Source organism: Silurus meridionalis, chromosome 15 (genome assembly GCF_014805685.1).
Source record: "Silurus meridionalis isolate SWU-2019-XX chromosome 15, ASM1480568v1, whole genome shotgun sequence".
In the NCBI taxonomy this organism is placed as follows: domain Eukaryota; kingdom Metazoa; phylum Chordata; class Actinopteri; order Siluriformes; family Siluridae; genus Silurus; species Silurus meridionalis.
In genome coordinates, this window is record NC_060898.1 from 18,459,212 (window position 1) to 18,485,461 (window position 26,250).

General features: G+C 38.1%; 1 protein-coding gene across 3 annotated transcripts; it reads left to right on the forward strand.

Annotated features, from left to right (window-relative positions):
- Positions 1–1,386: 1,386 nt before the first annotated feature.
- On the forward strand, positions 1,387–11,793 carry rasgrp2 (RAS guanyl releasing protein 2 (calcium and DAG-regulated)). Of its 3 annotated transcripts, none has more exons than XM_046868315.1 (17): positions 1,387–1,530; positions 1,791–1,945; positions 2,204–2,306; positions 4,134–4,184; positions 4,428–4,559; positions 5,346–5,487; positions 5,976–6,149; positions 6,228–6,344; positions 6,627–6,908; positions 7,459–7,539; positions 7,817–7,924; positions 8,024–8,139; positions 8,244–8,385; positions 9,205–9,241; positions 9,361–9,525; positions 9,673–9,756; positions 10,548–11,793. In XM_046868315.1, exons 2-16 carry the CDS (start codon positions 1,876–1,878, stop codon positions 9,750–9,752), a joined length of 1,800 nt encoding a protein of 599 aa, XP_046724271.1. In that variant the 5' UTR covers positions 1,387–1,530; positions 1,791–1,875; the 3' UTR covers positions 9,753–9,756; positions 10,548–11,793. The 3 variants fall into 3 exon arrangements, with proteins under 3 accessions (XP_046724271.1, XP_046724273.1, XP_046724272.1); XM_046868317.1 differs by having other exon boundaries at positions 9,694–9,756; XM_046868316.1 differs by having other exon boundaries at positions 1,387–1,526.
- The last annotated feature ends 14,457 nt before the right edge of the window (positions 11,794–26,250 follow it).

Genomic DNA, 26,250 nt, shown 5'->3' on the forward strand with positions numbered 1-26,250 from the left:
TAGTACAAATTGTTTTTTTGATAGTGTAACTACTACTAATGTTATTGTTGTTTTTCTCTTTTGTATTTATATACTGCTCTCTATATATTTGTACAGTGTTTCTGCTTCATATTACAATTTTTCTCTTTGCTGCTGTAACATGGAAATTTCCCAACTGTGGGATGAATACATTATCTTATCTTATCTTATCTTATCTTATCTTATCTTATCTTATCTTATCTTATCTTATCTTATCAGATTATCTTAATCAGCAGTTTAAAGATTAAAAAATTTAAACACATCAATTTCTAGAAATTGACTTGCTGTCAAATAGTCTTTGATTATTTCAGCATTACCAAAACATTTTATTTGGGCTGTGCTGCACATTATCAAATTTTAACCTTGCAAAAGCAGTGGTTCCTGGTAGTTATTTCTATATATTTGACTTAAAATGGATGCAAATCTGAGAGCATGTAAATTATATCCAGCATGTAGATGGTGACAAGATCGGCAATCTAATACTTAATTACATAAATTAAGTACAGTTAGTGAGGTATTTTTCTGCCTCTGTGCACAAGCACAATCCAACCAGATAATAGTAGTCGAGTGTTTTAGCAAAGCGACATGCTGAAGTGTCTAACAAAGGTTGTATCTACACTACATGGACAAAAGTATTGGGACACCTGATGTTACTAGCCATATGTGCTTCTATACTAAACTATTTCCACAAAGTTAAAGGTACATAAGTAAATAGGATGTTTTAGGATGTGGCAGTTTTACATTTTTCCTTTACCTGAACTTTTTGTATATTTGTATAGGGCTTTTAACAGTGGACATTGTCTTTTTGACAAAGTATCTTTACACAGATAATGCACTAATAAAGAATGAATTAGATTGTTCTTTATATGTGTAAGTTTGTTCCTAATGAGCAAGCTGGTGGAAAACTGTGACAAGACTCCCTGAGATGGCATAAGGAAGAAACCTTGAGAGGAACCAGACACACGAGGGAACCCATCCTCATCTGGGTGTCTATTTATTAGTCTTCCATGTTGTTGAGGTGTGAAGCAATGATCAAATGCAAACCGTAGTCCTGAGTCAGTGTAGCAGTCTGTTCACATTAAGTAGAGTCCACACCTACATCACCTACACCTATATTTACTAACACCATTTTGAGTGAATAAACACAAATCTCCACTAGCACACTTCAAAATCTGGTGGAACATCCTCCCAGAAGAGTGGAGATTTACTTTTAATTAAATTCATTTGTGCTCTAGGCTGTGTTTTAAAAACAATTCTCGTGTTATTTGATGTGGGAGCATGTTAAACGTGCTTGGAGGGTGTTGTGACGTGTGAAAGGAACCATTCGGTTAACAACAGGAAATGCAAGGACTGTAAGTTTCACAACCAGGCCGGAAACAGTGTGATCACTGCGAACCCCTGCTCTTGTTTTTCTGTAGTTAAACACACTTTGGAGTACATTGTGTCTTCTTGTACATTTACAATTCTGAGAGGATTACTGGATCATTTTTCTGCTGCAGACCTTCAAAGTAAGTGAGTATGACTTATTGTATTAGTATTAAACAACGTTTAGTAGTGTTTAGATTATTATATTTCTGTAATTAAGTCTTTTATTATTAGCCGTTTATATAATACAGTGCTGTTTGAACCCCAGCTATCACCATAATAAGTGGAGGGCGTGGGAGTTTTTATAGTTGCATGAGAATTACTGATGGTGCTCATAACCAAATTGTTCTGAGCTCCCCTTTTTATTTTCCGGTGTTTGCACTGCTTTACGTGCTTCTGCCATGCAGAATTTGCAGAGTGACAAAGACGGATCAAAGAGAGGCGTGGAAAATCGAAAGAGAGTGAGAGAGAGAACGAGAGAAGCAAAGGAAGATGGAGAGCATTTTATCGGATCAGTCAGCCAGCGTGGAAGAACTGGTTGAAGCCTGCATCAAAGCATTCGGTCAGTAGTCCCACTCGCTCTTGTGTAAGCTCACTGATCAAGCAGCTCATATGCAGGCTGGACCTTTCTCTGTGCTGATTAGAGGGATTCCCTCACTTTCTGTGTCAGTGTGAATGAAGTTCTCTTTCGCAAAGCAGTCAATGCTCTGTTTTGTCTTTCTCATTAATTCAGGGAAAGATATGAGGTTACCCACTTCAAGTCGTGATTTAGTTATGCAGCCTAGTCTCACTCTTAGCACTTTCTCTTTCTATCTTACAGATGAGGAAGGAGTGTTAAAAGATGCCTCGGAGGTAAGGATGTTCCTAATGATGCATCCCTGGTACATTTCTTCCACCGACTTCGCCAAGAAACTCCTCCTGAAGTATCCTTTCCAACATCTTATATTATGTTGGTCCCCCTTTTGCTGCCAAAACAGTTCTGACCCATTAAACATTAACAGCATTAATTTCTTTACTAATATGAGCTACAGGAGCTCGTCTGTTGGATTGGACCACACGGGCCAGCCTTTGCTCCCCACTTGCATCAGTGAGCCTTGGCAGCACATGACCCTGTCACAGGTTCACCAGTATTCCTTCTTTGGAGCACTTTTGATAGATATTGACCACTGCAGACCGAGAACAGCCCACAAGAGCTGTTGTTTTGGAGATGTTCTGACCCAGCCCTCTAGTTATCACAATTTGGCCCCTTGTCAAACTCACTCAAATCTTAACACTTGCCCATTTTTCCTGCTTCTAACACATCAACTTTAAGGAGAAAAATGTTCCATTGGCTGTCTTAATATATCCCACCTACTAACATGTGCCATGATGAAGAGATAATCAGTTGTATTCATCCACCGGTCATAATGTTATGTCTGATCGGTGTATATTGTGAACTATTCATTTAAATAACCAAAAGACGTCACGTTTTATGATCACCCTACATTTAAATGACCTAAATGAAAGGTGCAGTCAATGATTTTAACCATTTTATGATTTTGAAACAGCACACACAACCCCAAAACACAAATTCATGTTTCCTAGCCAACTATAACTAATAAATGCTAACCAAAAAAGCAGGAACTCCACCTTGTTCTGATTGGTTGGATGCAAAAAGTCTACCTAATTTGGTTTTTCTGCTTTTGTTTCTGGGAAAAACAGGGGTTTTCCTCTGCATATTGCAGCTGCAATATTCGGTGGTCTGATGCAAAACAGTGCAACCATGAAACTTATTATTTTCCAGCAACACTTCACCAACATTTTCAAATGTTTTTTATTAATTAGTGAATATTTATAATAGTTGTGTTCAATGTTGTGGGGTGTTCCTGAAACAATTTGGTTCTGTTATGACTTACATTTTCACACTAATTAAAAAAAAAAAAACAGTTCTTACACACTCTTTAATTTCCCCCCTTTTGAAGCTAAAGGTCAAACATTTACAGCTTGTCATACATGTTGCTTTACCAGATAAGAAGCATTTCTCTGTTAAATAACTACTAACTGTTAAATAACATTTTTAATTGGGTTATTATTCTGATGTTGATTAATTTCATACAGCAGCCATGACAATAGTGCTGGCTACTAATATAGATGCAATACAGTATCATTTTTATAGTAACAGCTCCTTTATTTGTATGTCAGATGCTCCACATGGTCTAAGTTTAATAATAACCCAATAAAAAATATGCGTAGTTATTTAACAAAGAAATGCCTCTGATCTGGTAAACATGTATTTTTAATTGGATTGCTAGTGTCTCAGTGATGTGGTATAATACAAATTTTAAAATTCTGTCCACACATTTAGTGATTTAGCTTTAATCAAGCCCATACAACAGTCACAGGACACAAATTCATAAAGTTTAAATTAATAACAAGGTACTTATTTGTAATTTACAGAATTCTGCGACATCAGTAGAACAATGAACAATATTGTGATAAAGACGATCAGACGTAACAAACAACTTATATTCGGAGCAGCTGTACTTACTTTGCAGTCTGAAACCCATACTTCATTTTCCTAACATCATAACTGACTGGAAGCCATAATTTACCTCTCTTGGGTGTCAAGTCTTTTTCACGGCGTGCAGTTTGTCATGCGCCGATGCTGTCAGCGTGAGAAATGCTCGGCACTGTCACATGTTCATTTTTCACACCTTTTCTTGTATTGAATTACACTGACAAAATGGAGATTTACCGTAACAGCATAACAGGTCTCAAAATTGTTCTACTGGCTGCCGCTCTCAGATTTGTCATCTTGTCAAGTAAGTCGAGAATCAAATCAAGAATCGAATTTGTTTGCTGACCTGTAAATAAAGCTTGCTCACTTTGATGCACCCTTATGGCATCGCAGCTCAGAGAAAATGGCTGTGCTGAGAATGCCCAAAGCACTCATTGTTTTTATGTAGCATGGAGGGCTATTTCATGCCTTGCTAAGCGCCACTCTCTCTCCTTTTCTTTCTCCCTCTCTCTCATTCTTCCCTACTCGCTGTCTCGGCTCCCCTCAGGTACTGGATGAGTGAGTTCCCAGCCGAGTTTGACCTTAACCCGGAGCTGGCTGAGCAGATCCGTTGTCTGAAAGAGCTGCTTGAGCAGAACGGTGATGTGAGGCGAAGTCTACTCATAGACATAGACAGTGTGTGAGTCAAACAGCACACTAAAGACATTTACTTTTATGATGTATAGGGCCACATCAAGCACAGGGAGATAGTTATAACCTTATGATCACCATACACTGAGCAAGTAAGTATATACTGGTCAGGGATGTAGCAGGTCCAGTTTATCCTGGAAACACTGGACGCAAGGCAAAAGAATTTATCCTGAGGGACCAATATGTGCACACATTCACATCTAGGGGTAATTTAGCATCGCCAAATTGCCTGCGGCATGTTTACTGGAGGTAAGGAATGAAAACCCTGAGGAAATCATTGTGAACATTAGAAGAACATGTGAAATTCCACACACACATATAACTGCTGTTCAGGACTGAGCCAGAAACTGTTTTCTTATTTTAGTTGGATTGGTTGTGCTAAATCGTCCCTGAAGAAATGCTATTTATGGAAGCTCATTTTCATTTCAGGACGTTCCATCAGCAAAACCAACAACTCCAAGCTGTTGACATTATTTTTAACTCTAATTGTTTGTCAGTTAATGTCTAAATTGAATCCATTAAATCTTAGCAACCAGTCAAACCGCCTAATAAGTATTAGAACATTTCTTTAATAACGGTTAGTTGGCATTTTATCCTTCATGAACCCCCTGGGGTTCAGAAACCATTATTCGGAATTATGAATTAAAACATTTAGGGATACCTACTACAAACCAGTTTGATCTACCACATGGCATGTATATGTGATCATGACAAACTTTGTAATAACCCTATGACTGAGCATGTGAGTTTGCATGTAATCTATTAATCTCTTCAGCCCATCGTATGAGTGGAAGCGACAGCTGACCTCGAGTATTCAGAAGAAGAGTAAGACCTCTCTGCTGTTTGACCATTTGGACTCCTCCACCCTGGCCGAGCACCTGACCTTCATGGAGTACAAATCCTTTTGCAAGATCCTGGTGAGGCACAAACATGAACTGCAAAGTCTTGTAGTAATCTGTCGTAGGAATCCATTGCCAATTTTATCAATTAATGTGGTTTACAATACATATCTGATTATGTATTCAAGGTTAACTAGCTAACTACTGATGACACTGACATTCTATCTAGTTAGCTAGGTAGCTAGCTATATAGGTATATAGTAATTTTTGTGGAGACTAAAGCATTTAAGCTTTATAGATGTTATAGTATAAATTTATTTATAATTTATGCTTAATTTATGCTCTCTGGTGTCAACCAGAAGATAACAGGTTTTGTTATGCATCTGGTTCCTTTCAAGGTTTCTTCCCCTTTGTTTATCAAGATTTTTTATTTTCCATAGTCACTAATAGTTTGCTCATTAGGAATGTGAATCTACATTTGGACTTTTGTGAAACTTCTATGTAAAAATATCTATTGCCAAAATCACTAAAGAATTAAAGCTGAATTTATACTTGTATCTCCACAGTTCCAGGACTACCACAGCTTTGTGATGCAAGGGTGCACTGTAGATAACCCCATCCTGGAACGCTTCATCACCCTCTTCAACAGTGTGTCACAGTGGATCCAAATGATGGTGCTCAGTAAACCTACAGCCCAGCAGAGAGCCAATGTCATCTGTGACTTCTTCAAAGTGGCCCAGGTTAGACCAAGACATAACTGAGATAGACATCTTCTGAGAATACAAACCCATTAATAATGCATGTTTCTTTATTTTCAGAGGTTGCTAGAGCTGCAGAACTTTAACACTCTGATGGCAGTAATCGGAGGGTTGAGTAACAGTTCCATCTCCAGACTAAAAGACACTCAGGCTCTTATTAGTAATGATGCTCGAAAGGTAAAGTCTGCCTGTTTTCAAATCAAAATGAAACCATTAAACATAGGTTTTCTGAATTTGTCTGTATTTTGTATATAGTGATAATGGCAAATGTATGAATAACCATATTGAAGGTATATTTTATATTGACTTCCAATATGAAATTTCAGCAAATTCAGCATTTCCCATGACATTGCCATTCAGAGAGTCTATCCTTATCTCCTCATTTTTTTGAGTCATTTGTCACACTGACTATTTAACATTTCCACATTGCCTCTGACAGTTTCCATTATGCTTTATCAGGTGTTTGAGGGGCTTGTGGAGTTGATCACGTCCAGCGGGAACTATAGTCGCTATCGACAACGCTTTTCAGAGTGCACCGGCTTCCGTTTCCCTATTCTGGGGGTGCACCTGAAAGACTTGATTGCTGTACACGTGGCCCTTCCTGACTGGGCTGACCCAGAGAAAACCCAAGTCAACCTCACCAAGACACAGCAGCTTTACACCATCCTGCAGGAGCTGGCAGTGATCCAGGCCACGCCACCCAAAATTGATGCCAGCCCAGATCTCCTCAACCTGCTCATTGTGAGTCCAGGGCTAAAAATGTGGCCAAGCACAGTCTTAAGAAGGAGGATCATCAATTGAGCTGTCATCATTGGGAATTGCAACAAGCCCAAACAGAGGTCTAATCGGGGCAGGAATCATGCTGTGTCATTCTTGGTCTATAAACATTTTTTTCAACATAAAAAAGGAGCAGCGGTTAGAACAGATAATCACAGGGTTGCAAGGTTCATGGTTTCTACTTCAAGTTGGGTTAGTTTTACAATTCTCCACTGCCCTTAATGTCTTGTTATAAAGCAAATAATTAAAATAAAATCTAAGGCATTTCTACAATCAAAGGCAAAGTGCAGGCAGAGCATCTATGATAGTAGAAAGTTTCTACTGTAAGATAACATGAAAATTAGACAAGTTAAAGGGGGATTATTGACTGATTATTGTCCAAGGATCAGAAATGCATTTCCCATGCAAAGCCAGAAAATAAAGTACTTTTCCAATAACTGAATCAGATTTGTTCATTGAATTTAAAGTATGTTTGTCTATTAACATGAAATCCTTTCTCTTTTAATGAGCTCAGGTGTCTTTAGACCAGTACCACTCTGAGGAAGAGATCTATCAGCTTTCGCTGCAGAGAGAACCACGTAGTCTGAAATTATCGGTGAGTTTTTTGTGCCGGTATTGGTTCTCCATAAAGCACCGATCAGAACCTTGTGACAGCAACTTGCCTCAAATTACTACTATTTATGACATGGTTTTGACAGATTAATGTACCGATTTTGATTGCATAACCCACTTACTTGGGCTTGCAGCTGGGAAATTGGACAACTACACTGTAATTATTCTTTTTAGACCTCCGACAGGAGTCATTTGTACAAATCCATCAGTGCCATGCATATTTTGCAATAACGACTTCTCCATTTATTTTGGCTTGTTAGGCATCCAGCTCAAAGCCACAATCTCCTTTAATAGAGCAGTGGGCATCTTCAATCAAACCCAAGGCTGACCGTGCGATCATCAACAAACACATAGAAAAGATGGTGGAGGCAGGTTATTCACTCAACTAACTTTTTTTTCTCTTATTTATGATTTCTTTTTGAATGAGCCAGCACATTATGAGCCACTGTCATATATATTTGTTTCAGTCTGTATTTAAAAACTTTGACACGGATGGGGATGACTACATCACTCAAAAGGAGTTTGAAAGCATCAGAAACAACTTTCCTTACCTCAGCAAGTTTGATGACCTCGACCAAAACCAGTGAGTCAAATCAAATTTTTTTTTTTTTTACCCATTACATTTTGATGCATGTACTACACAGTATAGTCTCACTTTTTTTTTGTCTTTATGTCTTACACCTAAAGGGATGGCAGAATTAGCCGAAAGGAGATGATTGAGTATTTCGCCAAGGCCAGCTCTATGATGAACTGCAAGATGGGTTTTGTGCACACATTCACCACCATGAACTGCTTCAAGCCTACAGTCTGCCAGCACTGCTCAGGCATTGTGAGTATGCACACACATTTTAAATATGATTATTTAAATGGGATAAGAGAGTTGAGAACAAGAATAAGTTGAACAAAGAACAAATGTAACTCATTTCCACTTCAAATGTACCTCAAATAGGTTGATTGGGCCATTTTTTTCTTTCTTTTTATTGACTATGAGACTGATATGCCTGACATTAGTGAAGGTCTTTCTAACTCAGGCATTGACTGTACATATCTGCCACGAACTTCATCATTAGAAAATGTTTTAAAGCGGATTACTGTTAAAGCAAAATGATGTTCGATTGCGTAGCACGTTTACTGTCATAGACGAATTATTGTTTGACCTAGTGGTCGAAATGAGAACTGCAACAAACATAAATAGAGGCCCAGTGGGGCAGAAATCATGCTCTGCCATGCCTGGAGGAGGAGCAGTGAACAGTTAAATACTGGGTTGCCAGGTTAACTGTGTTTTTGCCAAATTGGGTTTATTCCATGCTTAGCTAAGATCTTTTTTAACAATTCATTTTAAAGCACTTATACTGTGTCTGTGATGGACAGAACCACAGAACCATTTTTATTAATATATATTAAAATATATATAAAGTGTGGCAATGTGGGCGGTTTGTTGTTGTTCAATGCTGTTAAAGTTGAGAGATGCAGTAGGGTGTGGACATTTACCACTTCCTCATCTTTCACTTCCTGTATAAAAGGCACCCAGACCTCTGTTTTTTATCATGTGTGTACATCAATGCCATCTTTCTATTTTTTTCTGTTTCTATCTCAATCACTCTGTTATACCATTAAGTCATGTATAAAAAACATCCTGTTTCTTTAGATGTGGGGATTCTACAAGCAAAGATACAAATGCAAAGGTATGAATGTTGTTGTTAATGAAAACAAGCCAGAATAATGAACTCAATTAAGACAGAATAAATGAGGAAAAAAAACACACAAACAAACATGCCTGTGTTTGTCTCTCCTACACTGTTAGTGTGCGGTGTTAGCTGTCATAAGGACTGCTGTGCTCAAATAGCTGTAGAGTGTCGTAAACGGACTAAAAGTGTCAGCTGTGACAGCAATATTCCCCGCATTAGCCGCTCTTTCAGCTTGCCTCCTTCTACTAGACCACATTCTAAAACTAAACCTAAGTGTTCAGGTAAGCCACACATACACAAACACACAAACATATGCTAATATGTAGAAAAGGCACCACTCTCTAGAATTATACATATCATTAATAATGCACAGTGTACACCTGCTTCCGTGATAATATACTTCAGTACTACACACACTGGTCCCTCAGACGCCTTCTCTCTCCACTCAGTCATCAAAGAAGAGACTCCAGAGAATCTAGACAAGGAGGTGTTTGATGACCATCTTTGATAAGGTAGGGAAAAGATTGTCACCAGTGGTTTAGTGTTCTTTTTTTAACAGCAGAGGACACTTTCTCTGAATTCAGCCTGCTCTAAAGACAAACAAATCGATATTTATGGTACATTATTGTAGTCACAATAATTTGCAAACAGTGATGATGATAAAGGCCGTGGTTTTACGGTTTTACATCACGGATCATTGTTTTAACATTAGCATGGATGTAGTAAAAATGGATCAATATTAGCCACAGAGTATTGTTCAGGCTGTGTTTGCATGCATTTAAACCAGATTTTTTTTCTAATTCTACTCGCAGTTTGCTTGTAGAAATAAATGCTTACAATTAAATCACGTTTTCTGCCAACGAAGCAAGGCTGTTAAAAAACAGGTTAAATAGTCAATCATGTGGTTTACTGTAATTTCCAATACGAATGCTAAATAAAGCTTAGTATATTCAAAAAATGTTCATGCCATTGATGCCACTTTTGCATTATCTGCATTCAATTTAGACCAAATTAAATCTATCAGCCAAGACGTTTAATGTCTAATGTTCACATCTTCATTTTTTTTTACCGGATCTCTAAGGTTAATGCAGTTAACAGAAGTCAGAGAAGTCTTTTGTCGTTTCTTTTATTTGTTCAATTTGGTCATGTATTAAATGAAAAATCTTGGGTGAGATAGCTCTCTATTACTTTTCAGTGCAACACAGTGAAGCCATTTTCTTTGCTGATTACATTACAGACAAGAGGAAAGTTTTTTTTTCTTTTGAAAAATTCCTTTTTTTTCCAACATCTTTTATTTTTACAGAAGCATGCAGTGCCTGTAAAGCTTTGGAGGCTGTCACATGACCCAGTCATGAATCACCGACATGTCCCAAAGCTGTTTGAAGTTGATGACATGGTGCATGCTTCCCACTGTGAATATTGTGACTCATCTACCACTTTCTGGCTACTTTAAGACTTCAAGATCTTCAATATTGCAGTTTTAGTGCTCACTGCATCCTCAGATTCCAATACATGGAGTGAACATCTGTTATTAGCTTTAAGGATTATTGTGTTGTGAAATCTGTAATGCTTTTCTGCTCACCACTGTTGCACAGAATACATTTACCTTCACAGCATTTGGCAGATGCCCTTATATTGACTTACAAAGAGTTAAGAGCCTTGCTCAAGTGTCAGCTTAGTGTTGCTGGGATTTAAACTCACGACCACAAAGTCTAATATTTTAACCACTGAGCTACCACTTGCAACTATTTAAGTATATTTTCATCAGTCAACGTGTTTCCAACTGCCAAACTGCTGTTTCCTGTATATATATTTTTTTCTTTTGCACCAAACTAAACTCTATAGACTTTCATGTGTAAAACTCCAGTGGCACTTCTAAACGCACGACCAGGTCGTGATCGTCACTGAGATCACATTGTTTCCCCATTCTGATATTTCATGTTAACATTATCTGAAGCTCTTGACCTATATCTGCACGATTTTATGCATTGCTCTGCTGCCACATAATTGGCTGATTGCATAATTGCACGAATAAGTATGTATACATAGTTTTCTATCAAAGTGGCCAGTGAGTGTACAAGTAAATCATAATAATAATTTTAAAAATTCACAGTTTTGATTTCCGATTTAATGCAATGTTCTTTTCTGAATCTAACTCAACTCACAGTCTGTTGTTTTCTAGTTTCTGTCTTAAAGCTGTATTTTGCTGGATGATGTCTCTTTCAAGTGAATGATGACTCTTGAAATTATGATAAATTGACAGCGCCACATTTTACTTCATTAGAATATGTTCTAATCTGTGAATTTATAGCCACAAGGTCGCATGAATGACATTTCCTTCACGTCATGATGGCCTTCAGCTTGATATTTCCTGTGTTCAGAGTACCAGTAGGGGGCACTGTTGAAACAGCTGGATTTGTATCTCCTCCATGCCCCCTGTACATGCAATGCATTTTGTGTGATCATGACGATAATGTGCATCGAAACTGCAAATGTCTCTGTGAATCTACCAGCTTTGACATTAAAGATTTTGCCTTTTTTGAATTAAAGATGTTTTTTGCATCTGTAAAAGATGCATGGTTTTTCACTTAATTGTACATATCTGTCTCTGTCTCCTCTTTAGGAGCTGTGGTAAATCTCATTCCCTGCTGCTCTTAGACAACAGGTGTTATTAGATAGTGATTTCCGTTTATTGAATGGGTCTCTGATGAGTAGCTAATCTTGCAGGTTGCAGGTTGTGCTCCGAAGCTTCGATTACGTCTAGCAACCTCTCTGCACCGGCTGTGATTTCTGACAAAGCTTTAATAGCAGGGTGAAAGCCTGGGCACAGTGGGAGTGCATGGCCCCCTGCTGCTCACATAACCACAGGTTTCTATGTGACTCCATGCTTTGCTTTTATACTCCAACACTCTGCTTCTCCTATGTCCCCATGCTTTTCATTTATTTTCCTTTTCACATGGGTCGAATTCATAAGCTTCTTTGAGCAATTGAATTATTCGCCTTCCCTCGTCAACAGGGCAACTTGCGAGGTACAATATTGATAATGTTTTCCATTTATGAAGAGTGTAATAAAAAACAATAATAGAATAAGCAGCGAAGGCCTCGGGAGATCTGTGGGACGGCGCACGTCTCGAGAGAGCTGCTGATAGTTCCCTGATATGGAATTACTCCATTACAATTAACCTTCGTGAAAGTCTGTGCGTCAGGGAGCAGACTATTCTTCTTTTCAGAGCGAATGCGTGTTTTGGTATCAGTATGCTTGAGGGGACCATCTACAGCGTTTCATTTGAATAATCAACTCGTTAATTACAGGCGAGCGCTATGGTCCATTTTACTAATGTGTGATGTGAAAGTGGCGATGCTCTAGGAAGCGCTGTGGTGGCTGATAGCCCGAGGGGTGAAAAAAAAAGCACCACAAAGCTTACTCCCATCCACTATTATACTTTAGCAACATCTTAGGAGCAGAGGAAGTGAATTAAGAATTACAAATTAAGTATGGTTGCCCTTCAGGGACTTTTCTAGGCAGCTCTAATGTGTTTATATGTGTTTATAGAGGAGGAAGGGCTATGGAGAGGTGGACTCAATGACTCAGTGTGTGTGTGTGTGTGTGTGTGTGTGTGTGTGTGTGTGTGTGTGTGTGTGTGTGTGTGTGTGTGTGTGTGCAGGTGAATGCAGGAATGCTGAGTGGGCATAAATAAATGCATATTAACATATGATTCAATGTATATACGACTACAGCTGCTCGACCAAAGATATCGCTTGGTAAACACTGCTGATGCAGAGCACTTTCAAATTATAATTAGATGCAATGCAGTTAAACCTCCTATAGTGTTTTTTTATTTATTTGCGTTCTTGTACTAATAATCAGAAAAAATATGTTAAACACGATAAAAAATAATGGTTTAAACCGTGGCTTCAGTGCCAACTAATATGAAACTATAAGAACTCATTTGGAAAACTATTCCACGGCCCAGAAGGCTTGTTTGCATTTTCATGAACCACTTTCAGTCATTTTATACATTCTCCATCCACTCTACCATTATCTCAGTCTGAAATCAGCAAACGGCAGCACAGCCTTATCATTCTCCTGCGAGCAAACAAATCACTATGAAAAAATATATATAATGAAACAAAAGAGGGGGCATTAATACCAGAATAGGGAGGAGAAGCACTGAATTATCGACTTTGCTCCTAGACAGGTACGTAACACAATCTGCATAAAACGTTCAATATTTATAACAATGGTATAATGGTATAAAATGGTATAACATAACAAATCATGTACATATGCTTCGGGTTTAATTACAAAAAAACCCCTGCACTCTGAACTCCAATCGGCCTGTCTTTTAGCTAGTGATGTGAATGATGCTAACATGATAACACTGGAACTAAGTGCTCATTAGAGCTAATTACAAAGATAAAAAGACAGTAATTACGCCCATTAATTATTATGAGCTGAATTTTGTGTCTTTATTGTGCTATAACTTGACTTTCAAGCCGTCTGAGTGCATGTCATGGCAGTCCTTTTAAATGGCAACTGAAAAGGAGCTTTGTGTACTTGCGTTTTGTGTACTTGCACTTGTGCTGTACATGTGTGCACTTGTAGCTTTAGAACCCCCTGCTGCTGGTGGAGAGAATTACAATAAGAACACTGGAAAGCTTTCCTTTTGCTCTAACCTCTAAATCCAGTCAGCTTCATGCATTGCTTTTTATGTATAGAGGTATAGCTGAGCAGCTAATTTCTGGGCCAATAAAATAACAAATCAGCTGGAGCTATACACCGTGGAAGCTGTGAAATGTTCTTAAGTGTTTGAGCCCATAGCCTCAGGTGAGGTCTAAGCAGCAAACTCCTATAGCAACTATCTTTCTTGGCAAAACCAACAGAAGTCAGGCCAAAATTCAATCTTTATGGGTTGAAGTGGGATTTTTTTGACTCATCTGATCTCTGTAACTTAGCAAAAAACCTGAGACACAGCTTGTAGTTTGAAAGATGCATTTGTTTCAGGGAAAATCCTATATTTCCCCCTATATGTGAAGGAAAACAATCGTTTCGCTTCAGGTGAATTTGGGTGCAGATGGCATTGTGTGTGAATGCCTCCTGCTTCACAGTCTGGGTGTTGAGTAACATGATGCATTCGACTTTGGCATTAATGTTTTACAGTGGCAGGGGGGTGAAATGGTCAGATGTGGAAACCAAATGTCTTGTCATTGGCGCTCAAATACAAGTGGCTCTAATTTACTAACACCAAAATCAAACTGATCAACTGAGAGCTTCATTGATTCATGTTGCAGCAGAGCAATGTATAATGCCTAATCTTTCATCAATTTTCATCTTTCCAGTCTCTACTGAAGCCTAGGATTCCTGTTTTGGGATGAAGACTAGAAAAGAAAATTGTTGTTTTCGAATGTTCTGCTTTATTAGATGCTTTTTTGTGTGCTGTGGCTGTAAAAAAGTGGTTGCTTGAGTTACTTTCACCTTTATATCAACCTAAACGAAGTAGAATTTTATACTTTTCTGATCAGTCATGCAAAACTCTTGACGTATATCTGCATTATTTTAGCAATTAACTTGTTGCCATGTGATTGGCTGATTAGATATCTGCATGAATAAACAGATGTACATGTGTTCAATGCCTGGTGTATAAATAATTCTTATAGTAAAGGGTTTCTTGAATGTTCTTTAGTTATTTAGGGGTAAGACCAAAAATCTTGCTTTGGTATTTGAATGAAATGCACCCAACCCACATAAAAAAAAAAATATCCACATTGCTATGATCCCACCTTTAGAGACCCCTAATCCTAAATATGGACATGTATATTTGGGCAAGCACTAAGCTAGTCATACATTCTAAACCTCACCACTGTACAGAGTTTGCATGAATTACCCAGAACAAAGTCGTAATCATTAAGGCGCATAATCACTGATGATGCTTTGCTTTGAATGGCCAGGGAGCTGCTTTGAAGATGATGGAAAAAATTCAGGTTGCTCCGTCTGCTGGTGGAGCTCCTAGCCTAAGCTCTGGCACAAGATCAATGCGTCTGACACGCCATGCAGTGCTCTGCATGTGTAATGCCCATGCGAGGGCCAGTAAACAGTGGGCATAGGGTGATAAACACATGGCCTCTGAGACAGCATTTAAGATTGGATCTCCTTGCACATATCCTGTCCACTCTCTCTCTGCTCCTGTCTCACTCTTCCTCCACCTCTCTTATCTGGTCTAACCACTTCACTATTTGAGCTGACATTCTAATCTTTACATTTAGGTTTAGATTTTCTTTCTGCCCCCTCACACCCAGCCTTATGCTTGTCTTTTCTTCGACTGCTGTTCGCTTTGCGGCTTTTCACGCTGGGCCTGAGTTTGTGCGTTTGTTTATATCCTCCCTCTGCACAAATTGAAAACATTATGCTGGATACAAAGGCAGACGATGGCTGCGAGACCTCATGCTGGATTCAAGCCTTCCACTCAATTCAGGTGCATTATCAGCCCTGGTGGAGGTCAGCAAACACAGCAGACAGAGTGCAGCAACGATGGTGCCTGCATATGTGTACTCAAGCACGAACAGGATATGCTTTAGTGGAGTGTGTGTGTGTGTGTGTGTGTGTGTGTGTGTGTGTGTGTGTGTGTGTGCATGCCTGACCAGAGGCATCACATCCGAGATGTCACAGGTATTCAGGAGCACTACCTCAGAGAGTGCTCGCCGCTTTGCCCTGTCCTCTCTATTAACCCAGGCAATTGAGTGGAATCCACTGGCACGCTGCTCAGCAGACACTGGAAAGTAATGAGAGAGTAATTAAATGAAGCTGATGCTGGTGAAGGGTTCAACTGAAGAGGTTATGTTGGGTAAGAACGATGTACAGCTGGACCAGCATGGAAGCCTCAGAAGATGTGAAAAAAAAATCCCAGCTTTCCCAAGAGCAGTGAACTGGCAGCTATATGTCCTAAGCTGCTCCGGCCTAATGAAAGGAACAAGGTGTGTAAAAGAGGATTAAGTGTGGATCATTAAAACGAGAGGCCTGCTGGGCACTGACGTAGTTAAGCTCCAGAGAGACGAGCCAGTGGCCACACTACAGCTATGGATCAGAATTATATATTCGTTCTCTTTGAGTAACAGTTTAATCCTGGTTGGGGTCATGGCTGGTCTGAAGCCTATCCTAGGAACACTGTAAGTGAGATGAGAACACAGTCTATCACATAGCACCATGGACACACATATTCAGACGTAATCAGACCTGAGCATATTTTTCTAATTCCATATTTGCTTTTGTCTATTCTGTGATCTTTAAGAAATAAAATATGCTTTTGACCATGAACAAGTGTCTGTGGAGGAAATGTATATATATATATATATATATATATATATATATATATATATATATATATATATATATATATATACCGTATTTTTCTGGACTATAAGCCGTTACTTTTTTCCCATGCTTTGAACCCCGCGGCTTAAACAACGAAGCGGCTTATTTATTAATTTTTCCTGGGTTTTTCCCGGTTTTACAAACTTCAAGCCAAAAAACTGAGCGACATAACATTAGACCAATGAAATTTTCGAACGGAAATGAAAAACTGCCCTTCACCTGTATTCTGAGCTGCATCGGGAGAAAAACATCCACCGGTGGTGATTTTTAAACGCACGACAATGACAAAAGGTAAACTCCAGAGAGAAATAGTTGTGAAAGAAAGATGGAAGACAGTGAACAATGACTTTTCAGGTAGGCTACTGTTTAGATACAAGCCATTGTAACGCGTTGAGTCTGGGTCATGGGAGAGCTCGCTAACTCCAGTTGCAACAGAAATCATATAAGCACAGACAGGTTTCCAAAACTCGTGCTTTTTTATTTTTCTTGGCAACAGCGTTATGGGTTAGTCAAAGAAACATAGAAATGAGCATCAGAAAATAAGAAGGACATATTCCTCGGCCTTGCACACACGCAGTAATAACGGAAAAAATGCGGCGGCAGGCTATTCCCAAAATGCTGCTCTGCTGTTAAAGGAGCCACAACATATTTCACCCGTTACACCGTGTAACAGACACTGTCTTTCATTAAAGCCTGTGTAAAGTTCTTTAATTTCAGTGTAGACTTATAGACTTATAGACAGGTGCGGCTTATTTATGTTTAAAATAAAAATCTTTGTAAAATTCAGTGGGTGCGGCTTATGTTTGGGTGCGCTTAATAGTCCGGAAATTACGGTATATATATTGAAAAAATATATATATTTTTGTATATATAATATATATAATGAATGAATTAAGCATGGAAAAGGACCTTGGAAGCATGAGATGCTAAATGACTTCACACAGTGTCTGCAATTCTTGAAGTATTTAATTGACAACATTTCTAAGTAATTTTTATGTTAAAACCTAACATACATTACTGTAAAGGAAATGTGGAATAACAGATCCCAGCTAGCATTGTGCTGTCGATGAATACGCTGAACATGTCTACGTTCAAGTTAAAGCGATGTAAATTGAATTCACTACATATAATTAAAATCCAGCACAAACATGTATTTGAAAGACAAACCCTACCATTTGGTCTTTATTCATCTCAGACAATAGCACTTTTTTTTCTCAGTCTGGCGCACATGTAATTAAACAGAAAATGTTCCACTATGCCTCATTATCTTTATGCATGACACACACACACACACACACACACACACACACACACACACACCTAATATCCTACTATCCGCAGTTAGTGGTTAGCTGCAGGAGCCGAGCAGCTGTAAATAGTGTGGCTAAATGTCATGCATAAGATCTGGAACGGCATTAGCATAGGCTGTGACGGCTGCCGTGCCTGCCGCTGACCCTTGCTGATTGACAGTCCCCGAGATCAAGGAGAGGTGAGTTGGACGGCATGGACCTGAGCCTTGTGGTAGAATTTACTGTCACTCACTGTCACCATTCGATGCATTTTGTAGCAATATTGGAATATTCTTGACGAAGAAGGTGCTCGTCACTGTGACACTGACGAAGAAGTGGCTTTATTTGTACGCTAGCTTTGTAGGTGACCTGCAAGCTGCTGCTGCTGCTGCTGAGAGTCTAGTGATCTACCTCTCCCTGATCTCAAAAGCACTGTTAATTAACAGCAGTGATTATAGCCTGCCCTAAGAGGCACAAAATGGCTTCCTCTTCTCTAAAATGCCTTGAGCTTGTACTGAGTGTAATTAAACCATGAATGTTGAAGTGTCCAGGAAGAGTCATGACTTCATAGCCTACTGTCTCACTTTTTCTTTTCTTTTTTTTTCCCGCTCAGGCTCTGACATGCAGCTTCTGAGACCATGTCATCGTACTGTCACATTTATTTGAATAGCAAATCCCTCTGTGCAACTCTGCAGTGCCATTTCCTTCCTCTGGTATATTTCTGTCTTTGGAGAGAGAAAAAAAAAGGTTTGTGTGAAAAAAAAAAACTGCAGTAACCTACATCTGCTGTTGATGTTGTGAACCTCATAGGGGAGGAAAATCAGAAAAGGATGGGCAAAGGAGAGAAAGAAAAATAGGAGAGAGAAGTGGTGGAGGAGGAGAGACAGCAGCATGCAAGCTTTGACAAAGGCGAATAATGAAGACGCAGTCGCGCAGGCTGAAAATGCTGTAAGGGGTTACCTTTTACACTGGTGCATTTTGGAGTGTCTGGGTACGTATGCTGACAAAAAAGGTGTGTGGATGAACAAGAAAGAGAGAGAGTGAGTGAGAAAAAGAAGAAAGAGAGAGCAAGAGAGCATAAACCTAACTGTAACAATAGACATACTTCTACATTATTTGTGCAAAGAAAATCATTTGAATCTTAGACAATGTCAACAATGTCAAATATAATCTGCACAACATACAGTAAACTACTCTATACAGACAAAAGTTTGTATCCATCTGATTAAAAGATTAGTATGTGCTTTCTGAGCATCCCATTCCACATTTAATCCCCATTTGCTCTTCTAAAAAACTTTACTCTTCTGGAAAGATGTTCCACTAAATTTGGAATGTGCTTGTGGAGATTTGTGCTCATTTATCACACATTAATTGTCAAAAGGGCTTAGTACAGCCAGCAGGCACTGATGTAGGTGAGCTGAGGAGGCCTGGGGTACAGCCAATTTTCAAATTCATCCCAAAGTGTTTCAGTCCGGTTGAGTCATGATATCTACAGCAGGCCAATCAAGATCTTCCACTCCAATGCATGAACCTTCATGGAGCTGGCTTTGTGTACAGGGGTTAGGTCCTGGTGGAACAGGCTTGGGTGAAGGGAAACTCTAATGCTATTATTTTAATGCAATGCAATGCAATTATATTGTGTGCTTTTAATTGTATGATAATAGTTTGAGGAAGAATCACATACGGCTGGAAAAGTAAGGTGATAAAGTGCGGCTGTTTAATCTGTTTAATAGCTAGCCAAGTGGGTTATATATTAAACATTCTTACATGTCCTCATCTCATTTTCTTATTTGCACACCTCCCTTTTTTCTGAAGTTTAGTGTCCTGACGTGGTGACTGATGAAGGAGGAGGCATCGGTATCTGCGCTACATATCCAACTCTAGTCACATTCTTTCAGCTGTACATTAAAAAAGCCCTGCTGGCTTTTTGGACTGTGTCATTTTTATTTTATGTGGCCTGGGGGGTGCCTCAGGGAGCAAATATGCGCAACCTTGAATGCACTTTTGAGCCTTACGTCCAGGGCCTTGCTCTCGGCTGTGCTATTTTTTTTTAAGATCAGCTTCTTCAAGCCACAATAACCTCAGCTTTGCCTCAGGGATGTAGTCGACTTGAGTTTCAAGAACTTCGTCATATAAGGGGCGACCCCTCTGATGCAGTACCACCTACTGTCAGTGCGGATTTTTGCAATAAAGTCAACTTTGACCTGTCATGAATCAGCAGAGGCAACCACTTTTCTGCATGGCTTATGAAATTTAAAGGATGACTGTAAGGTTGGTTATTCGTAGCTGCATTGTTCCAGGTTCAGTCCTGAGCTTTGTTTATTTTCTGCGAAATGTCACACGTTCTCTCTGTGGCTATACATTTTTTCTCCTACCAAAAATATACTGGGGCTACATGAAATTGCCCATATGAATAGATGTGAATAATATGAATCATTGTTTTAATGACTGTTTTTGTATGTGACTTTACAATGGACTAGCAACCCTCATGCCCCTTACCAGGATAAAATGGTTAATAAAAATAAGAATTACTATGACTCACAGTATTACGATGCAAAAGAGCTGCTTATTTCTGGTTAAAATATATTTTTTTAATTGCTTCACTTACATCAGCGTTGCAATTTTCCTCTTATAGGCATACCTTGAATAGTTTTAACAAACATGTCACTTCACAGGCTACATAGGTCTCTAAAATAATGAAGCTGTACTTGTAACAGACTTTATGATTACATCATGATGTTGTGTTTGTGTTATTTTACTTTTATAACAAATTGGCTACAAAATGGATCAGTGCTAACCAACTCCCCACCACGCTATCTAGCTAGCTAATTATCAATAACAGTAGGATCATTAAATCCCCATTTCTTACACATTAAAGTGCTAACAGTGCTTTGCAATCATGACATTATTCCCTCAGCCACGTATTGGGTTTTACTTGCCTGTGTTGGCTGCTACAAAGAGCACTTGTTGCCCCAGGACACCTCCAAAATATTTTATGTAATCCAAAGTAACAATTAAAACAATGGCAAATCTCCTGACTCCTGGCTAGGCTGAAAACAATACAAATATATATATATATATATATATATATATATATATATATATATATATATATATATATATATATATACACACACACACACATGCATTTCTCAACCTAAAATTCCTGACATCTTGAAATACAAAGAGCTCATAAAAAATATAGTGCATAACAGCCTAATGAAAAAAAAAAAAAAACATGCTGCAAAAGCCCATACAGCTGCAGTGTTTTTTATATATATAAAATATATTCATTGTGATGCCTGTGTGAACTGAAGTTGAACTAAAGGTGGTACAATCTGTAGAGCATAAGCAGCTCCATATGCCACACTAAGGGATGGTATATAGTATATTTAATCCGCTATACTGCACCTGGAAAAATCATTTTCTTAAAAGCACTTGTTGGGGTTGAGGTGGGGCTTTGTGGGGGAAAACTAATAGACAGGGTGGTGTGATGTGGCCTGATATATGGGGATAGTATTATGATCCTGAAGTTGATTATTTCACAACAGCATCAAAAAAGAGTTTCTTTTTGCTCTATAGCATTATTTGAATTGTCTTCTAAAACATTTTTATTTAAACCATTTTAAATAAAGAAAAATCAAATCAAACATTTAACCATTTCTAGTTAAATAATACATAATTTTTTATAGAATTATTATATAATATAATACATTATGGCAGCTAGAAATACTCGTTCCATTATATAACCTTTCATTTAGTCTCTCTTTAAAATACATAATAATATAAAAAAAATGGTCCAAAGCATGACATCGAGAAATCAAAATTACTTTACCTTAAAGATTTTCTTATGGTGAAATTGTACAAAAAGTGCATTTTTAAAAATATAGTTTTAAATTAATAAAAAATTAATGTTCTCTTCTAAACCCTTCAGCCTAAACATTTTATGGATAAGGTTTAAATTGCATGTTTCATAAAGCTTCTTTGTGACAATGACTATTGCTAACAGCGCTATGCAATCAAATTGAGTTGAATGTTAATTAGAAACTAAACCAGACCACCCCTCTGTCACATTTAAATAATGCGTATTGTTCTCACGAATTACATACACTAAAAACATTCCATGAATTTGTTTCATTTAGATGTATTTATTGGTTTCACATGGAATAAATTGAATTTTTATAATGCAGTTTGTCTCCATACAGCCAACATGATTTGATAAAGCACATTCAAAACCCTGGAATAAAATCCAATTCCTCACACTCAGCCAAGATCAGAATCGAACACAGGACCCTTGGGCTATGAGCTAGCAACATTATCTACACATTTTTAACATAATACTATGGTCATTGTTTCTCCTGTCAGCATCATCATCCTTGTGATTTTTATTAGATTACATTAATACTCTAGATCATTTCAGATGGTAGATTAGACACTTTTTACGTGTAGTTTTTTTAATATAAGCAGTGAAACCAGGTTTTAAACAATGCCATGTTAATACTGCTATAAAAAATGTATAAATACTTTTCCACCTGTACAACTGAATTTGGTTTGATTCGGTGCACAAATCACGGACAGAGTTTTAAATTAGCATCAACCATGGTGGGAAAATTACACTACAATTAAAATTACTGACACTGGAGCCTCGGCTCATAAATGCGAATTAGCTGATAATATAGAGGCGATAACATTTTAGAACAAACACATTAATGTAATCATGTGATTAGGATTACAGCCGGCACTGCTGTCACAGCTGCTGTTATAGAACGCAAAGCAATGCCAGTCAGAATGAAGAATTCAGCAGTGCCATGGGTTAATAACTTTTATTTGTAATGAATAACTGAAAAAAAATGTAATGAAAACATAAGGCTTAAGGCAATGCACTACAAAATGGCTGCCCCAATGAGTAATGGTTACCCTTATGTATGGATATGTGTGAATGCTTGTGTGTGTGTGTGTGTGTGTGTGTGTGTGTGTGTGTGTGTGTGTGTGTGTCCTGCTGCTCCACCCTCCTGAGGTTAATGTGGCTTGACTGAATGCACTAAGCTCTACATGATGAGGCATTAAAGATGAGCCATGACCTTGCGCTACCTGAGATATGGGACAAGGCTGTATCCGTGTTACTGTTTTCAAGAAACAGATTTATTTTATTAGCATTAATATGAAAGGTGATTTAAAGGAAATAAGCTTCCAATTAAGTAGATTAATACTGAAATATTTCTATATATAAATATCAGGTGCAGCTATATAAAAAAACAACAACAGTTTGAATATCTATGCCTAATTTTATGACAAATAAATCTAATTTGTGGGATTAGCATAATGATGACATGAGATTTTTTTCCTAAACCAATTAACCAACCTGATTTCCAAATCAAATACAACAGACAAGCAAAGTTGTTCCCCCTCCTGTGACTCGCTTATCGTTCCTGAAGCGATGCAAGATGTGATCTGGTATTCCTTGCTAAATTTCGCCCCCTGCGTTAGTAACAGGTGGTTAATTTTGTGGTGGGTTCAAAATTTAAGTCTGTTCCCCCCAGCAGGGACATACCTTCCATCTGTGGACTCATTACCTAATCCTGCATGAGGAAATTGAGTGGAGAGGCATGGAGCATGACCTTTCACTCTAATATGGAGTCATGGATATTAAGCATGTTTGCTTGCATGTATCACATTTATTCTATGTCTTTCTATTTACTGATATGTAATAGCTATTCATTATATTCTGTATGTTTTCTTTTGGCCTTCTGATTGCTTTTGCATACTGATTCATTAGTTCATGGGCAGCACTGCTGCACTTTGGATCCCGGTTTTTGACTTTGCACTAGTTTTGGGTTAAACAGAACAAGAGAAAAGCATGTCTGTGACCTGGGTTGATCCTGGAAGGATGCTAGGCCTTTGGCTAAGAGTGATCTCAGACTGTTTATATGTGACCACTGTAGATATGGAGGCAGCCGAACACAGGACTTGTGTATACAACCCCAGGTCAATCGTGGATCCTTTGGAACTCTCAGAATAGCGTGAGGCTAGGAGTGACGCTCATGCTGCAGTGCTGATAGGGAACGACAGCAGATATGGACTTCAAAACGGGTCAGGCCGCTCGCTGTCACCTCCTCTCTGAATAATGGATGATACTGACCCCTCCATGTTCATTTTGCTAAAGGGGAAGTTATTAAACCTCAGATCCTGTGCTGAAAAAATATTGTTTAACATTTTCTACTAAAATATGTCTTTTTTCTCTAATATTTTAATTTTATTTAATGCATTTAATTAAAATATATTAAACCTATATTAGCTCAAAACCAGCAAGAATTCTTTATCTATATACATACTGTACATGTGCATTAAATTATACAAATAATCAGAGACAAAATAATGTCAAGTGTTTTGACTCCAGAATTGATAATTTTCCAATTAAATATATATTTTTTCCTTTAGTACTGCAGCTATTTGACATTGATTAGTTTTTCTTGTTGGTTTGTTTGTTAAAGAATAACAAAACAAAAGAAAAAGAACACTGCTTTTCACTTAAAGAACACGATCACAAGAGTAAGGCATGGTGGTGGCAGCACCTTTTCAGCTGGGACATGAAGCTCTAGTCAAGGTAAAGAGAATCATCAATAGCTGCAAATATTACTCTATTATGACACATCCTGCAGGCTTCTGTTGGACAGCTGAGGATGATGGAAGACTTCACCCTCTGGCACAATGACCTGAAGCACAAATCCGAGTCATTAAAAGAATAGCTTCAGAAGAAGACGTTCAACATTTTCAAATGTTGCTGTGAAAGCCCAGATGTAAATCCTTTCTGAAACCTTTACTTGAAAAGCGAAATGAAAAGGACTGTAATCAGTAGATCGTGTCACAATTTAAGAAATCAAGGAAAAATGCAAAATAAATAAAATTGCCCAAAAGTATTTCTTCATGCGAGCAGTTTACATTCATTTATTATTACTAAAACTGTTGTATAAATGTTTAAAAGTCAATTTGAATGTAAAATAAATACATTTATTAACTCAATTAAACAATTCAACAAGTCTCCTTTACTACAGCCACAGCTCTACATTATCTCTAGCAGAAGTTTCAATATAAACCTCAAAAAATGACCCTGAGTTTTCTGTACATTTTTGTGAGTTTTTTCCCCATGCACTATTGTTTCCTGAGAAATTGAAATTAAAGCAAACTGTGTGCTTTTGTTTAAAATATAAAAAAATATAAAAGGTTCATGAAAAAGCTTAACAGCTGGGTTTGAACTGTTAAGGCTGACCTTTCCTCATGATGTCCAACTTTTCTTGAAAAGTCCAACTTGTAAATCAATTCTTGAATGAATAAAACAATGATATTAAATCCACTTGTAAATATTGGAGCTTGTTAAGTTTGCTACAGATTTGCGAGCTCTGATTAGTGCGCTCTCTGAACAGACAATCACTGAACATGAAAATGCCTACGTGATTGGATGCCTTCTAGAGGACCATAGACTCAGCAGGTCGAAATCTTGGTTAAAGCAACAGCTTCACGTAACATGGAATTTAAGTAAAAGAGCTAGCAAGTGTTGACACTGAAGGGTTTACAGTAGATAGATACCCTGGCAACATGTGATGTGACAGCTTAAATCTGATTGGATAGAAACTCCGACCTACTCCAACTTACACTGAGGTGCGGTGCTCTTTTTTTAGCAGAAATGAGAGAAATGCTATAAAATTAAGAAAATAGACTATTGGGAATAATTTTTATACATATTTGTGGACAAAAATATATTAAAAAGAAAAAACAGTGATTCTGATAGATGCTGCAGAGAAGACCTTGCTGTAGTATCATGTTTGATGGGGTTTTTTACTAGCGTGTTTGTATATAGTTTTTAAATCCTCCAGCCTGGGTCTATCACAACAAACTGACACTTCTCTAGTAACACCAAATCTTTAGTGTAAGACATCGAACTGTCACTGGGTGTTAATTTATTTGACAGTTTACCTTGACATAACTAACACTAAATAAGGGAATTAAGAAAACATTATTTACACTAACACGAAACCAACCTTAGCCTTAGCAAAACACTTTGAAACACAGTCTCATTCTGGATACACACTTCAACTCCCAGAGGACCCGTCGACACATTAGGTTCTTGTGTTCATGCTCCTACAGTAGATGTGCCCCTGATCAACCTACAAAAGGACGTGTGCGTGCTTTTCTCTGTAGTAATGTAACGAGCACGTCAAGCCAAAATAGCTTTGTTGATGTAGGGAAAATAGCTAACAAAGCAGAAACATGTGGCGTGCTTAGCAAACTAAACAGACAAGAGAATGAACTCAGGAGAAGGTTGTGAAATGAAAGCGACAGGAAATCTAGAG

Excerpts from the sequence above, each read along its gene's own strand:
- rasgrp2 (XM_046868315.1), top strand. The coding sequence starts at position 1,876 with ATGGAGAGCATTTTATCGGATCAGTCAGCCAGCGTGGAAGAACTGGTT. Across the intron at positions 6,150-6,227 it reads ACTTCTTCAAAGTGGCCCAG|AGGTTGCTAGAGCTGCAGAA; the intron begins GTTAGACCAAGA and ends CTTTATTTTCAG. Across the intron at positions 9,526-9,672 it reads AACTAAACCTAAGTGTTCAG|ACGCCTTCTCTCTCCACTCA; the intron begins GTAAGCCACACA and ends CTGGTCCCTCAG.